General features: G+C 52.8%; 1 protein-coding gene across 1 annotated transcript in view; it reads right to left on the bottom strand.

The window, feature by feature from the left end:
* Positions 1 to 9,201: 9,201 nt before the first annotated feature.
* LOC137314403 (biglycan-like) overlaps positions 9,202 to 16,212 on the bottom strand; it is a 37,788-nt gene continuing 30,777 nt past the window's right edge. Inside the window, exon 8 of the mRNA XM_067979772.1 lies at positions 9,202 to 15,494. Within this exon, the coding sequence (XP_067835873.1) occupies positions 15,297 to 15,494 (198 nt within the window). The 3' untranslated portion in view covers positions 9,202 to 15,296. The remainder of the gene's footprint in view (positions 15,495 to 16,212) is intronic.

The following is a 16,212-nucleotide window of genomic DNA, read 5'->3' as shown; positions in this document are numbered from 1 at the left end:
CTGGTCTCCATATCACACTTGGAGCACTGGGCACAGTTCTGGTCTCCATATCACACTGGGAGCACTGGGCACAGTTCTGGTCTCCATATCACACTTGGAATACTGGGCACAGTTCTGGTCTCCATATATTATAAAAAGGATATAGAGGCACTGGAGAAGGTGCAAAAAAGATTTACATGGATGATACCAGAACTGAGAGGTTATAACTATCAGGAAAGGCGGAGCAGACTGGGGCTCTTTTCTCTAGAAAAGAGAAGGCTGAGGGGTGACCTGATAGAGGTCTTTAAAATTATGAAGGGGTTTCGATAGGGTAGACGTAGAGAAGATGTCTCCACTTGTGGGGGAGACCAGAACGAGGGGGTCATCAATATAAGAGAGTCACTAATAAATCCAATCGGGGAATTCAGGAGAAACTTCTTTACCCAGAGAGCGGTGAGAATGTGGAACTCGCTCCCACATGGAGTGGTCGAGGGGAATAGAATCGATGGATTTAAGGGGAAGCTCGATAAACACATGAGGGAGAGAGGAATAGAAGGAGATGGTGAGAGGGTGAGATGGAGTAGGGAGGGAGGAGGCTCGTGTGGAGCATAAACACCGGGATAGACCGGTTGGGCCGAATGGCCTGTTTCTAGGCTGTACTTTCGATGTAACTCTGTGTTCCTCCAATTCTGGCCTCTTGGACATCCCCCTCCTTTCCCCTTCGACCCACTGTTTGCGGACGTGCCTTCAGTCATTTGGGCCCCGTGCTCTGGAATTCCGGAGTGGAAATCAGACCAAAAAAATTTACCACTGACCCACATGAGGAGACATCAAGATGGACGATCAAAAGCTTGGTGAAAGAGGTCGGTTTTAAGGAGCATCTTAAAGGGGGAGAGAGCGCGGCGGACAGGTTTAGGGAGGGAGCTCCTACCCGTTGGCCATCAATCTCAATGATTGGTTTCCGCCCAATGCCACGGTGTCAAAGTTCATCGCCGTGGTAAAGTGGGCGGGGGAGGCCCAGAAGTTAGATCTTTCTCATGGCCAATAACCGTGTCATAGAATCATAGAATCATAGAAGTTTACAACATGGAAACAGGCCCTTCGGCCCAACATGTCCATGTCGCCCAGTTTATACCACTAAGCTAGTCCCAATTGCCTGCACTTGGCCCATATCCCTCTATACCCATCTTACCCTTGTAACTGTCCAAATGCTTTTTAAAAGACAAAATTGTACCCACCTCTACTACTGCCTCTGGCAGCTCGTTCCAGACACTCACCACCCTTTGAGTGAAAAAATTGCCCCTCTGGACCCTTTTGTATCTCTCCCCTCTCACCTTAAATCTATGCCCCCTCGTTATAGACTCCCCTACCTTTGGGAAAAGATTTTGACTATCTACCTTATCTATGCCTCTCATTATTTTATAGACTTCTATAAGATCACCCCTAAACCTCCTACTCTCCAGGGAAAAAAGTCCCAGTCTATCTAACCTCTCCCTATAAGTCAAACCATCAAGTCCCGGTAGCATCCTAGTAAATCTTTTCTGCACTCTTTCTAGTTTAATAATATCCTTTCTATAATAGGGTGACCAGAACTGTACACAGTACTCCAAGTGTGGCCTTACTAATGTCTTGTACAACTTCAACAAGACATCCCAACTCCTGTATTCAATGTTCTGACCAATGAAACCAAGCATGCCGAATGCCTTCTTCACCACCCTGTCCACCTGTGACTCCACTTTCAAGGAGCTATGAACCTGTACTCCTAGATCTCTTTGTTCTATAACTCTCCCCAACGCCCTACCATTAACGGAGTAGGTCCTGGCCCGATTCGATCTACCAAAATGCATCACCTCACATTTATCTAAATTAAACTCCATCTGCCATTCATCGGCCCACTGGCCCAATTTATCAAGATCCCGTTGCAATCCTAGATAACCTTCTTCACTGTCCACAATGCCACCAATCTTGGTGTCATCTGCAAACTTACTAACCATGCCTCCTAAATTCTCATCCAAATCATTAATATAAATAACAAATAACAGCGGACCCAGCACCGATCCCTGAGGCACACCGCTGGACACAGGCATCCAGTTTGAAAAACAACCCTCGACAACCACCCTCTGTCTTCTGTCGTCAAGCCAATTTTGTATCCAATTGGCTACCTCACCTTGGATCCCATGAGATTTAACCTTATGTAACAACCTACCATGCGGTACCTTGTCAAATGCTTTGCTGAAGTCCATGTAGACCACGTCTACTGCACAGCCCTCATCTATCTTCTTGGTTACCCCTTCAAAAAACTCAATCAAATTCGTGAGACATGATTTTCCTCTCACAAAACCATGCTGACTGTTCCTGATCAGTCCCTGCCTCTCCAAATGCCTGTAGATCCTGTCTCTCAGAATACCCTCTAACAACTTACCCACTACAGATGTCAGGCTCACCGGTCTGTAGTTCCCAGGCTTTTCCCTGCCGCCCTTCTTAAACAAAGGCACAACATTTGCTGCCCTCCAATCTTCAGGCACCTCACCTGTAGCGGTGGATGATTCAAATATCTCTGCTGGGGGATCCGCAATTTCCTCCCATAAAGTCCTGGGATACATTTCATCAGGTCCCGGAGATTTATCTACCTTCAGTGGCCTTTCCATCGACCTGCTTGTTGACCATAAGAACAGTAGCGTTCCCTCTGAGGAATCCAATTGAGAAGCCTGATTGGTCATGTCCCACGGGCGCAGAGGAGAATTCCATCGGATGTACAGCACAGAAACAGGCCGTTCGGCCCAACCGTTCTATCCCGGTGTTTATGCTCCACACGAGCCTCCTCCCTCCCTACTCCATCTCACCCTACCACCAAATCCTTCTATTCCTTTCTCCCTCTTATGGACTTATCCAGCTCCCCCTTAAATCCATCTGCGATTTGCCTAAGAGGCTTGGTATCATATTTCTGTCTTATTTACGCTCTTGTGAAGCACATTGCGACCATTTCACTACGTTAAAGTCTCGGCATAAATGCAAGTTGTTGTAGGCCCAATAGGAATTGTCCAGTCACTGCGAACCGCAGTAAGGCTGCAGGTTGGCTGAGTTAAGAACAATTATTCGAACGATTGTCTCTCCGCCTCGATTAATCAAACGGCCGGCCCATTTACTGCAACCTTGGATGTCAGAGGCCTTGAGTAGTCCAATTGTTCTGAAGGCCTCAGCTTTTCTTCTGAGTCATTAAAAGGCCCTGAGACATTGCCAGGGGATTTAAACAGCCAAGAAAATACCGCAAGATTTCCCTGGGTGATGTAATTGGATTATATCATTCCACTAATGACTTCCATCAGGCTTCTTAAAGGCAATGGATGACAGTGAACACTCCCAGGGCAGGTACAGGGTTAGATACAGAGTAAAGCTCCCTCTACACTGTCCCATCAAACACTCCCAGGGCAGGTACAGGGTTAGATACAGAGTAAAGCTCCCTCTACACTGTCCCATCAAACACTCCCAGGGCAGGTACAGGGTTAGATACAGAGTAAAGCTCCCTCTACACTGTCCCCATCGAACACTCCCAGGGCAGGTACAGGGTTAGATACAGAGTAAAGCTCCCTCTACACTGTCCCATCAAACACTCCCAGGGCAGGTACAGGGTTAGATACAGAGTAAAGCTCCCTCTACACTGTCCCATCAAACACTCCCAGGGCAGGTACAGGGTTAGATACAGAGTAAAGCTCCCTCTACACTGTCCCGTCAAACACTCCCAGGGGCAGGTGCAGGGTTAGATACAGAGTAAAGCTCCCTCTACACTGTCCCATCAAACACTCCCAGGGCAGGTACAGCACGGGCTAGATACAGAGTAAAGCTCCCTCTACACTGTCCCATCAAACACTCCCAGGGCAGGTACAGCACGGGCTAGATACAGAGTAAAGCTCCCTCTAAACTGTCCCATCAAACACTCCCAGGGCAGGTACAGGGTTAGATACAGAGTAAAGCTCCCTCTACACCGTCCCATCAAACACTCCCAGGGCAAGTACAGGGTGAGATACAGAGTAAAGCTCCCTCTACACTGTCCCATCAAACACTCCCGGGGCAGGTACAGGGTTAGATACAAAATAAAGCTCCCTCTTCACTGTCCCATCAAACACTCCCAGGGGCAGGTGCAGGGTTAGATACAGAGTAAAGCTCCCTCTACACTGTCCCATCAAACACTCCCAGGGCAGGTACAGCACGGGCTAGATACAGAGTAAAGCTCCCTCTACACTGTCCCATCAAACACTCCCAGGGCAGGTACAGCACGGGCTAGATACAGAGTAAAGCTCCCTCTAAACTGTCCCATCAAACACTCCCAGGGCAGGTACAGGGTTAGATACAGAGTAAAGCTCCCTCTACACCGTCCCATCAAACACTCCCAGGGCAAGTACAGGGTGAGATACAGAGTAAAGCTCCCTCTACACTGTCCCATCAAACACTCCCGGGGCAGGTACAGGGTTAGATACAAAATAAAGCTCCCTCTTCACTGTCCCATCAAACACTCCCAGGGCAGGTGTAGAGTAAGATACAGAGTAAAGCTCCCTCTTCACTGTCCCATCAAACACTCCCAGGGCAGGTACAGGGTTAGATACAGAGTAAAGCTCCCTCTACACTGTCCCATCAAACACTCCCAGGGCAGGTACAGGGTTAGATACAGAGTAAAGCTCCCTCTACACTGTCCCATCAAACACTCCCAGGGCAGGTACAGGATTAGATACAGAGTAAAGCTCCCTCTACACTGACCCATCAAACACTCCCAGGGCAGGTACAGGGTTAGATACAGAGTAAAGCTCCCTCTACACTGTCCCATCAAACACTCCCAGGGCAGGTACAGGGTTAGATACAGAGTAAAGCTCCCTCTACACTGTCCCCATCAAACACTCCCAGGGCAGGTACAGGGTTAGATACAGAGTAAAGCTCCCTCTACACTGTCCCATCAAACACTCCCAGGGCAGGTACAGGGTTAGATACAGAGCAAAGCTCCCTCTACACTGTCCCATCAAACACTCCCAGGGCAGGTACAGGGTTAGATACAGAGCAAAGCTCCCTCTACACTGTCCCGTCAAACACTCCCAGGGCAGGTACAGGATTAGATACAGAGTAAAGCTCCCTCTACACTGTCCCATCAAACACTCCCAGGGCAGGTACAGGGTTAGATAAAGAGCAAAGCTCCCTCTACACTGTCCCGTCAAACACTCCCAGGGCAGGTACAGGATTAGATACAGAGTAAAGCTCCCTCTACACTGTCCCATCAAACACTCCCAGGGCAGGTACAGGGTTAGATACAGAGTAAAGCTCCCTCTACACTGTCCCCATCAAACATTCCCAGGGCAGGTACAGGGTTAGATACAGAGTAAAGCTCCCTCTACACTGTCCCCATCAAACACTCCCAGGGGCAGGTACAGGGTTAGATACAGAGTAAAGCTCCCTCTACACTGTCCCATCAAACACTCCCAGGGCAGGTACAGGGTTAGATACAGAGTAAAGCTCCCTCTACACTGTCCCATCAAACACTCCCAGGGCAGGTACAGGGTTAGATACAGAGTAAAGTTCCCTCTACACTGTCCCATCAAACACTCCCAGGGTAGGTACAGGGTTAGATACAGAGTAAATCTCCTTATCCTCTTTCCCCCCATTTTTTTCTTTCTTTCTCATCTCTGCCTGGATGTTGGAATTGTGAGAATTCTGGAGGGCACGAGGCAGCAATGGAGCCCAGGTGAGCCCAGTAACCATGGGGATTGTGAAAATCCTCGATTCCATAACCGGCCACCAAGAGATGTCAGGAAATCCCTGCTTCCACAAGCATGTCCAGGCCAGGAATGTCGTGAATAATTCAGCAATGCCTGGAATCACGGTCCTCCATCATAATCTCCAAGGTGAGATTCAGTAAAAGTAGCAACACAGGTTAACAAGGTCATAAAAAAGGCAAATCAAGCACTGGGGTTCATTTCTAGAGGGATAGAATTGAAAAGCAGGGAAGTTATGTTCAACTTGTATAGAACCTTGGTTGGACCACACTTGGAGCACTGGGCACAGTTCTGGTCTCCATATCACACTTGGAGCACTGAGCACAGTTCTGGTCTCCATATCTCACTTGGAGCACTGAGCACAGTTCTGGTCTCCATATCACACTTGGAGCACTGAGCACAGTTCTGGTCTCCATATCTCACTTGGAGCACTGGGCACAGTTCTGGTCTCCATATCACACTTGGAGCACTGGGCACAGTTCTGGTCTCCATATCACACTTGGAACACTGGGCACAGTTCTGGTCTCCATATCACACTTGGAGCACTGGGCACAGTTCTGGTCTCCATATCACACTTGGAGCACTGGGCACAGTTCTGGTCTCCATATCACACTTGGAATACTGGGCACAGTTCTGGTCTCCATATCACACTTGGAATACTGGGCACAGTTCTGGTCTCCATATTATAAAAAGGATATAGAGGTACTGGAGAAGGTGCAAAAAAGATTCACAAGGATGATACCAGAACTGAGAGGTTATAACTATCAGGAAAGGCTGAACAGACTGGGGCTCTTTTCTCTCGAAAAGAGAAGGCTGAGGGGTGACCTGATAGAGGTCTTTAAAATGATGAAGGGGTTTCGATAGGGTAGACGTAGAGAAGATGTTTCCACTTGTGGGGGAGACCAGAACGAGGGGGCCATCAATATAAGAGAGTCACTAATAAATCCAATCGGGGAATTCAGGAGAAACTTCTTTACCCAGAGAGCGGTGAGAATGTGGAACTCGCTCCCACATGGAGTGGTCGAGGGGAATAGAATCGATGGATTTAAGGGGAAGCTCGATAAACACATGAGGGAGAAAGGAATAGAAGGATATGGTGAGAGGGTGAGATGGAGTAGGGAGGGAGGAGGCTCGTGTGGAGCATAAACACCGGGGTAGACCGGTTGGGCCGAATGGCCTGTTTCTGTGCTGTAGTTTCGATGTAACTCGATGGAGCTCCCAGTGAACATGGAAGGTTTAGTTGAGCTGGACATGGAGCTTCACCATACTTATTAGCAGGCCAGCATTATGGGGCCTACTCTAGACTTTCGTGGAGTCTCCCTTGACAATCAAACAGTATCTCAAACACATTAACATCCTCTCCAATCAATTTGTCTCAATTTCTCTCTGCCTGTCTTCTTTAGCCTTCTGAAAAATAACCCCTGCTCCCCAACTGCAGAATTAATGTACCGTGCAGTCCAAAATTTAGTTTCTCGTGGAATTTTCCAGCACAGAAACAAGGGGTCCCCGGAATGTGTGAGTATTTACAGGGGGTCCCCGGGGAGTGTGTCAGTATTTACAGGGGGTCCCCGGGGAGTGTGTTAATATTTACAGTGGGTCCCCGGGGAGTGTGTTAATATTTACAGGGGGTCCCCGGGGAGTGTGTCAGTATTTACAGGGGGTCCCCGGGGAGTGAGTCAGTATTTACAGGGGGTCCCCGGGGAGTGTGTCAGTATTTACAGGGGGTCCCCGGGGAGTGTGTCAGTATTTACAGGGGGTCCTCGGGGAGTGTGTCAGTATTTACAGGGGGTCCCCGGGGAGTGTGTCAGTATTTACAGGGGGTCCCCGGGGAGTGTCAGTATTTACAGGGGGTCCCCGGGGAGTGTGTCAGTATTTACAGGGGGTCCCCGGGGAGTGTGTCAGTATTTACAGGGGGTCCCCGGGGAGTGTGTCAGTATTTACAGGGGGTCCCCGGGGAGTGTGTCAGTATTTACAGGGGGTCCCCGGGGAGTGTCAGTATTTACAGGGGGTCACCGGGGAGTGTGTCAGTATTTACAGGGGGTCCCCGGGGAGTGTGTCAGTATTTACAGGGGGTCCCCGGGGAGTGTGTCAGTATTTACAGGGGGTCCCCGGGGAGTGTGTCAGTATTTACAGGGGGTCCCCGGGAGTGTGTCAGTATTTACAGGGGGTCCCCCGGGAGTGTGTCAGTATTTACAGGGGGTCCCCGGGGAGTGTGTCAGTATTTACAGGGGGTCCCCGGGGAGTGTCAGTATTTACAGGGGGTCACCGGGGAGTGTGTCAGTATTTACAGGGGGTCCCCGGGGAGTGTGTCAGTATTTACAGGGGGTCCCCGGGGAGTGTGTCAGTATTTACAGGGGGTCCCCGGGGAGTGTGTCAGTATTTACAGGGGGTCCCCGGGAGTGTGTCAGTATTTACAGGGGGTCCCCCGGGAGTGTGTCAGTATTTACAGGGGGTCCCCGGGGAGTGTGTCAGTATTTACAGGGGGTCCCCGGGGAGTGTGTCAGTATTTAGAGGGGGTCCTCGGGGAGTGTGTCAGTATTTACAGGGGGTCCTCGGGGAGTGTGTCAGTATTTAGAGGGGGTCCCCGGGGAGTGTGTTAATATTTACAGGGGGTCCCCGGGGAGTGTGTCAGTATTTAGAGGGGGTCCCCGGGGAGTGTGTTAATATTTACAGGGGGTCCCCGGGAGTGTGTCAGTATTTACAGGGGGTCCCCAGGAGTGTGTTAATATTTACAGGGGGTCCCCGGGGAGTGTGTCAGTATTTACAGGGGGTCCCCGGGGAGTGTGTCAGTATTTACAGGGGGTCCCCTGGAATTTGTCAGTCTCAGTATGTCGTTCCCTATACAGTAAAAATTGGAAACCACTGAGCTCATTTCCAGATTTGTGGTTACCTGATCATTGCGTTCACCTGTTTTGACTGCACCTCCCTCTCCTGGTATCTCCGCAGTTTTAAATACTGCATCGATGTCTCAAACATTTCAGTTCCCAGGGAGGGAGAGAGAGGGGGGGTGTGAAAGGAAGGAAGGGAGGGAGGGAGTGAGGGTGAAAAGAACGACAGCCGGCTTTACATTTCCAATTTGCGCACAGCAAGATCCCACAAGCAGCGAATGCGATAAACGGCCAGATCATCTGCTTTTTTAGCGACGTCGGTCGAGCGATAAATATCGCCCCCACCCCCCCGGCCACCGGGGAGAACTCCCCCACCCCCCACCTCCCTCCTCTGCTCGTCCCCCATTAGCGGCCGTGGGTTCTTTCCGACCCACCCGAGAGGGCCTCGTCTCACCCCGAAAGGCGGCCCCTCCGACAGTGCGGGGCCGAGGGGCAGCGTCGGGCGGGGCCTGGGCTCGAGTCTCGGGAGCGAGGGCCGGAACCCACCGACTCCGAGGGAGGGAGAGCGAGGGGCCACTGATGCGCGGCCGGCAGCTCTGATTTGAGATGTGCAGAAATGAATGCTTCTTGACGCACAATGACTGAGAGAGTTGGCACTGCCTTTAATTATAATTGTTGCATCAATCAGGAGACATAGTGTTCGAACACTTGCTTGCCTGTTATACAGCCCTGCAGGAATGAACAGTACGTGTCATGATCCACTGATACACTTTGATCTGCGATTATATCATTAGACTGCGTAAGAAAAAAATGAAAATTATTATGTCTGCAAGTAACTGAAGCCTCTTGGTTGAATTTTTAAAAAAAAAAGCACACAAGATACAAACACGGAAAAAAAAATCCGTAACACGTGGTTTTAAAAAAAGAATCAGGAGCAAGAGCTGACTGAGCTGGCATCTGCCTCTCGGTGCGAGGACTGACTTTCAAGGCCGAGTGCTCTTTTCGACAGGAAAAAAATCTTTCCTGTGGGTTTACAAATTGTCTCGAGCGGGCGTCCCTCCTCGCCTCCGATTGCCTCTCCGGAAGAGAGGTGGTTGAGATTTTTAGGGGAAGGAAGGGAGGATGGATGGATGGATGGATGGATGGAAGGAATTTGCGTCTCTCCAGCCCCCTTTCACCACCTCAGGACGTCCCGAAGCCGATGAGGCCCTTTTCTTCCCCGGCGTGTTGCATTGTGGGAAACGCGGCAGCCAATTTGCGCACAGCGAGATCCCACAAACGGCAACCGCGCTAAAAGATCGGGTCCAGCTGTTTTTCTTCCTTCTGCTGATGTTGGTCGAGGGGTAAATATCGGCCCCCGGGACGCCCCCCCCTACCACCCCCTGCCCTGCTCTTCTCCCAGTGGGCCGTGGGATCGTTTACGTCCCACCTGAGAGGTGCAGACGGGTGGAGGGGGCGAGGGGGCCCTCGGTTTAACGTCCCATCCTGAAAGACGGCCCCCTCCGACGGCGCGGCGCTCCCTCAGTACCGGCACCGGGGTGGGGGAAGTGTCGCAACGGTCGGCCGGCGGAGCTCCCGTGGCATTGCTCGTGGTCCTTTCCCCCCTTCCAAAGCTCCTTCACTGCCCCTATGTTACCGGGGACTTAAGAGATGGTAAAAGGCCATCGATTTCCTCCCCCTCCGCCCGCTGCCCAACCCCCAACCCGTGAACTTAAGTCTTAACTCGTACCCTCGGGGGAGAGGCTCGTTGGGAGCTGGAGAAACCATTAGCCGTCTCCCCTCTGTCTCACATCCTGCCCGACCTCCCTCTCTCATGCCCTCTCCTCCCTCTCTCTCTCTCTCTCTCTGGGAACACAGGAACAGGAGAAGGCCATTCAGCCCCTCGAGCCTGTTCCGCCACTCAATCAGATCGCGGCTGATCTGCATCTTAACTCCATCTTACCCACCTTGCTTCCGTCACCCTTAATCCCCTCACCCAACAAAAATCGATCCATCTCACTTCTGAAATTTCCAATTGACCCCCCCCCACAAACCTCAACAGCTTTTTTGGGGGGAGCGAGTTCCAGATTTCCACTCCCGTCTCTCTCTCTCTTTCTTTTTCCCGATCATCGAGTTCAACTCCCCCTTCCCCCACCCCCGCCCCCGAGGGACCGGCCTATTGACTTTGAGCGCTGATTTCTTGGAGGTGGTCTGGGCGTTTGATTTAATAAGTTAAGTAGGACTGAAGGTGGTGTCAACGAGCACAGCAAGGGAAAGAAAGGATTTGCATCTCTATAGCCCCTTTCACCACCTCAGGACGTCCCAAAGCGTTTCACAGCCAATGAGGTACTTTTTTTGGCAGTGTTGTAATGTAGGAAACGCGGCAGCCAATTTGCGCACAGCAAGATCCCACAAACAGCAATGTGATAAGTGACCAGATTGTCTGTTTTTTAGTGATGTTGGTTGTGGGATAAATATCGGCCCCAGGACACCGGGGAGAACTCCCCCCTCCCGTCCCCGCTCCCCACCCCGGCTCTTCTTCCAATAGCGGCCGTGGGATCTTTTACGTCCACCCGAGAGGGGCAGACCGGGGGGGGCCTCGGTTTGACGTCTCATCCGAAAGGCGGCCCCTCCGACAGTGCGGCGCTCCCTCGGTACCGGCACCCGGGGGGAGCGTCGGGGGCCTGGGTTACGGGGTCTCGAGTCTCTGGAGTGAGGGGCTCGAACCCCCGACCTTCTGACTCCGAGGCGGGGTGAACGCAGGAATGGAACGCCAGTGACTTAATGGAGACCAGGGCGTTTGGAAGATAGATGGGCGGTGCGGCAAAAGATAGGCCCGTCCCAACTTTTTGTGATCCATATCGGAAGGGAAGTGTCTTTATAGATAACACATGGTCCCTGCGGCCTCCTGGGCTGCTTTCCTGATCGCCGGAGGGGAATTTTCGAGGGGACTTATCTCCCTCCTTATTGGCCCTGGGGATTTTTCTCTGGTCTGTTTTCGCCTCTGCCTGGAGGTCACTGGGCTAAGGAGGCGGGCAGGTGTTGGAGGGAGGGAGAGAATGTCTAATGGGGACCATCCAGAGTCTAATAAACAATTGCAACAACCATCGCGACCAAAGGCTAACACGTCACGCAGCAACTGCATGCACAGGGGACGAAACCAGGTAGGTAACCCTCTAAATTCAGGCTACGCTGCTGGGCTTGGGACAGTCTCTGCCTGGTCTGCCCCGGGGCCGCCGTGAGAGGTGAACGCGAGCTCCCGGTGAGCTCGTTGTTCGTGAGTCCCCCGCCCTCGATTCCACAAGCACCGCACGTCTCGCGATGGACGGTGTGTGCTCATCGCTTGGCAGAGAGACTGAATCAGTGGCCTCTCCGTTTCCTGGGTTCCCAAATCCATTTTGTGAGGAAGGAGAGAGAGAGAGAGAGAGCGGGAGAGAGATTAGACTGGGTGGGATATTAAAGGGTGCGGAGAGTGAGGGGGAGAGTGGGATTAGACTGGGTGGGATATTAAAGGGTGCGGGGAGTGAGGGGGAGAGTGGGATTCGACTGGGTGGGATATTAAAGGGGACGGGGAGTGAGGGGGAGAGTGGGATTAGACTGGGTGGGATATTAAAGGGGACGGGGAGTGAGGGAGAGTGGGATTAGACTGGGTGGGATATTAAAGGGTGCGGGGAGTGAGGGGGAGAGTGGGATTAGACTGGGTGGGATATTAAAGGGGACGGGGAGTGAGGGGGAGAGTGGGATTAGACTGGGTGGGATATTAAAGGGGACGGGGAGTGAGGGGGAGAGTGGGATTAGACTGGGTGGGATATTAAAGGGTGCGGGGAGTGAGGGGGAGAGTGGGATTAGACTGGGTGGGATATTAAAGGGGACGGGGAGTGAGGGGGAGAGTGGGATTAGACTGGGTGGGATATTAAAGGGGACGGGGAGTGAGGGGAGAGTGGGATTAGACTGGGTGGGATATTAAAGGGGACGGGGAGTGAGGGGGAGAGTGGGATTAGACTGGGTGTGATATTAAAGGGGACGGGGAGTGAGGGGGAGAGTGGGATTAGACTGGGTGGGATATTAAAGGGTATGGGGAGTGAGGGGGAGAGTGGGATTAGACTGGGTGGGATATTAACGGGGCGTCCGTAGGTGAGTGGAGAAAAACACCAGCACAGAGTTGATGGGCCGAATCCCCTCCTTCTGTGTTGTGGAGCATTCTCCGATTGAAGCCACTACACCAGCCGAGACGCTCTTTAAGGGGGAAGTGAGGAGGGAAAGGAAGGAGGTTTGAGGAGAGAGCTTACAGCGCAGAATACGAGGAAGAGCAGATCTCCTTGGAAAGGACTCGATGGGGTTTGGGGGCTGAAAATGGTCAGAACAGCACTGGAGAGCGAGCAACTTTAAAACTGATTCATTCTCGGATTGTGGGCATCGCTGGCGAGGCCGGCATTTATTGCCCATCCCTAATTGCCCCTTGAGAAGGTGGTGGTGAGCCGCCTTCTTGAACCGCTGCAGTCCGTGTGGTGAAGGTTCTCCCACAGTGCTGTTAGGAAGGGAGTTCCAGGATTTTGACCCAGCGACAATGAAGGAACGGCGATATATTTCCAAGTCGGGATGGTGTGTGACTTGGAGGGGAACGTGCAGGTGGTGTTGTTCCCATGCACCTGCTGCCCTTGTCCTTCTAGGTGGTAAAGGTCGCGGGTTTGGGAGGTGCTGTCGAAGAAGCCTTGGCGAGTTGCTGCAGTGCGTCCTGTGGATGGTACACACTGCAGCCACGGTGGTGAAGGGAGTTTGGGGTATTTAAGGTGGTGGGTGGCATGCCGGTCGAGCGAGCTGCTTTGTGCTGAATTCTGGTTAGAGGCTAATCCCGTGTTGAGACACTAATAGCAGAGGGGTATGAGGAAATTTACAGACAATAAAAGGGATTCTTTTCAAAAATCTGCTTTTTTTCTTGAGCTGGTACTTCAGATATTGTCGTTTGGCTCCTCCAATCCCTCTCCCCCGCTTTGATTAACTCATCCCCTTGATCCTTCTACGTGAGTGTAGAGAGGGAAGGGGAGAGAGAGAGAGAGAGGGGGGAGGGATGGAGCGAAGGGGAGAGAGAGAGAGAGAGGGATGGAGCGAAGGGGAGAGAGAGAGAGAGAGGGATAGAGGGAAGGGGAGAGAGAGGGGGAGGGATGGAGCGAAGGGGAGAGAGAGAGAGAGAGAGGGGGAGGGATGTAGGGAAGGGGAGAGAGATAAGGGGAGGGATGGAGCGAAGGGGAGAGAGAGAGAGGGATGGAGGGAAGGGGAGAGAGAGGGGGAGGGATGGAGGGAAGGGGAGAGAAGGAAGGGGAGGGATGGAGCGAAGGGAAGAGGGAGAGGGGGGAGGGATGGAGGGATGGGGAGAGAGGGGGGGCGAGATGGAGGGATGGGGAGAGAGGGGGAGGAATGGAGGGAAGGGGAGAGAGGGAGGAATGGAGGGAAGGAGAGAGAGAGGGGGAGGGATGGAGGGAAGGGGAGAGAGAGAGAGGGGGGGAGGGATGGAGGGAAGGAGAGAGAGAGGGGGAGGGATGGAGGGAAGGGGAGAGAGAGGGGGAGGAATGGAGGGAAGGGGAGAGAGGGGGGGCGAGATGGAGGGATGGGGAGAGAGGGGGGTGGGATGGAGGGAAGGGGAGAGAGAGGGAGAGGAATGGAGGGAAGGAGAGAGAGAGGGGGGGAGGGATGGAGGGAAGGGGAGAGAGAGGGGGATGGATGGAGGGAAGGGGAGAGAGAGGGGGACGGATGGAGGGAAGGGGAGAGAGAAGGGGAGGAATGGAGGGCTGGGGAGAGAGGGGGACGGATGGAGGGAAGGAGGGAGAGAGGGGGGAGGGATGGATGGAAGGGGAGAGAGAGAGGGGGAGGGATGGAAGGAAGGGGAGAGAGAGAGGGGGGAGGGATGGAAGGAAGGGGAGAGAGAGGGGGAGGAATGGAGGGAAGGAGAGAGAGAGGGGGAGGAATGGAGCGAAGGGGAGAGAGAGAGAGAAAGGGGGAGGGATGTAGGGAAGAGGAGAGAGGGGGGCGAGATAGAGGGAAGGGGAGAGGGGGGGGGCGAGATGGAGGGATGGGGAGAGAGAGGGAGGGATGGAGGGAAGGTGAGAGAGGGGAGAGGGATGGAGGGAAGGAGAGAGAGAGGGGGAGGAATGGAGCGAAGGGGAGAGAGAGAGAGAAAGGGGGAGGGATGTAGGGATGGGGAGAGAGGGGGAGGGATGGAGAGAAGGGGAGAGAGAGGGGGGCGAGATGAAGGGATGGGGAGAGGGAGGGAGGGATGGAGGGAAGGTGAGAGAGGGGGAGAGGGATGGAGGGATGGGGAGAGAGGGGGGGCGAGATGGAGGGATGGGGAGAGAGGGGGAGGGATGGAGAGAAGGGGAGAGAGAGAGGGGGAAGGGATGGAGGGAAGGAGAGAGAGAGGGGGAAGGGATGGAGGGAAGGAGAGAGAGAGGGGGAGGAATGGAGGGAAGGGGAGAGAGAGAGGGGAAGGGATGGAGGGAAGGGGAGAGAGAGAGGGGGAGGAATGGAGAGAAGGAGAGAGAGAGAGGGGGAGGAGGGATGGAGGGAAGGGGAGAGAGAGAGGGGGAGGGATGGAGGGAAGGGGAGAGAGAGAGAGGGGGACGGATGGAGGGAAGGGGAAAAGGGAAGAGTGAAGCTGGGGCCGCACAAGAGCTAAAAAGAAATCTCCTTTTTACAATTTCTTTTTAAAATTGACGTTTTCTTTTCCCTCCCCGACGGCAAAATGAAAGCCCTGCTCCCGCTACTTCCGGTAATTCCCGAACTGGATGGCCATGCGGTCGGTAACGCAGCGGAAGGCGGCGGGCTTAACGTCCCAGTAGTTGACGGGGTTGTTGAAGAGGCTGATACCATGATAAAAAGCTTTCTTGAAACCAAAGCCAGGCGGGCAGAAGTCGTTGTCCCCGACCTGCGAGATGTTGTTCGAGTGGAGATAAACAACCTGGAATTACAAGAAGCAGAGAGAGGTCAAGGGTCGGGGGGTTTGTCGGGCCCTCCTTCGAACAGGAGGAGGCCATTCGGCCCCTCCGCCATTCAATCCGACCGTGGCTGATCTCCATCTACCCATATCCCCCTCGATAGCCGCCGGAAAAACCCAGCCATCTCCGCCTCCAACTGACCCTCGGGATTCACGGCCTTTTTTGGAGGGGAGAGTTCCAGATTTCCCACTCCCCTTTGTGTGAGGAAGTGCCTCCCGCCGTCACCCCCTGTAAGGCCTGGCTCTAATTTTAAGGTTCTGCCCTCTCGTTCTGGACTCCCCCCACCCAGAGGAAATAGTTTCTCTCTCTCCATCGACGCTATCGAGCCCTTTAATCGTCTCAAACCCCTTCGATTAGATCCTTTATTAGCCGAGGCATAGAATATAAGAGCAGGGAGGTTATTCTAGAACTGTATAAAACATTGGTTAGGCCACAGCTCGAGATCTGGTCACCACATTACAGGAAAGATGTGATCGCACTAGAGAGGGTGCAGAGGAGATTTACGAGGATGTTGGACTGGAGAATTTTAGCTATGAGGAAAGATTGGATAGGCTGGGGTTGTTTTCTTTGGAACAGAGGAGGCTGAGGGGAGATTTAATTGAGGTGTCTAAAATTACGAGGGGCCGAGATAGAGTGGATAGGAAGGACCTATTTCCCTTAGCAGAGAGGTCAATAACCAGG

This window comes from Heptranchias perlo, unplaced genomic scaffold (genome assembly GCF_035084215.1).
Source record: "Heptranchias perlo isolate sHepPer1 unplaced genomic scaffold, sHepPer1.hap1 HAP1_SCAFFOLD_502, whole genome shotgun sequence".
Lineage (NCBI taxonomy): Eukaryota > Metazoa > Chordata > Chondrichthyes > Hexanchiformes > Hexanchidae > Heptranchias > Heptranchias perlo.
Note: the sequence above shows the minus strand (reverse complement) of the source record. Positions and strands in the feature narration are given on the sequence as shown.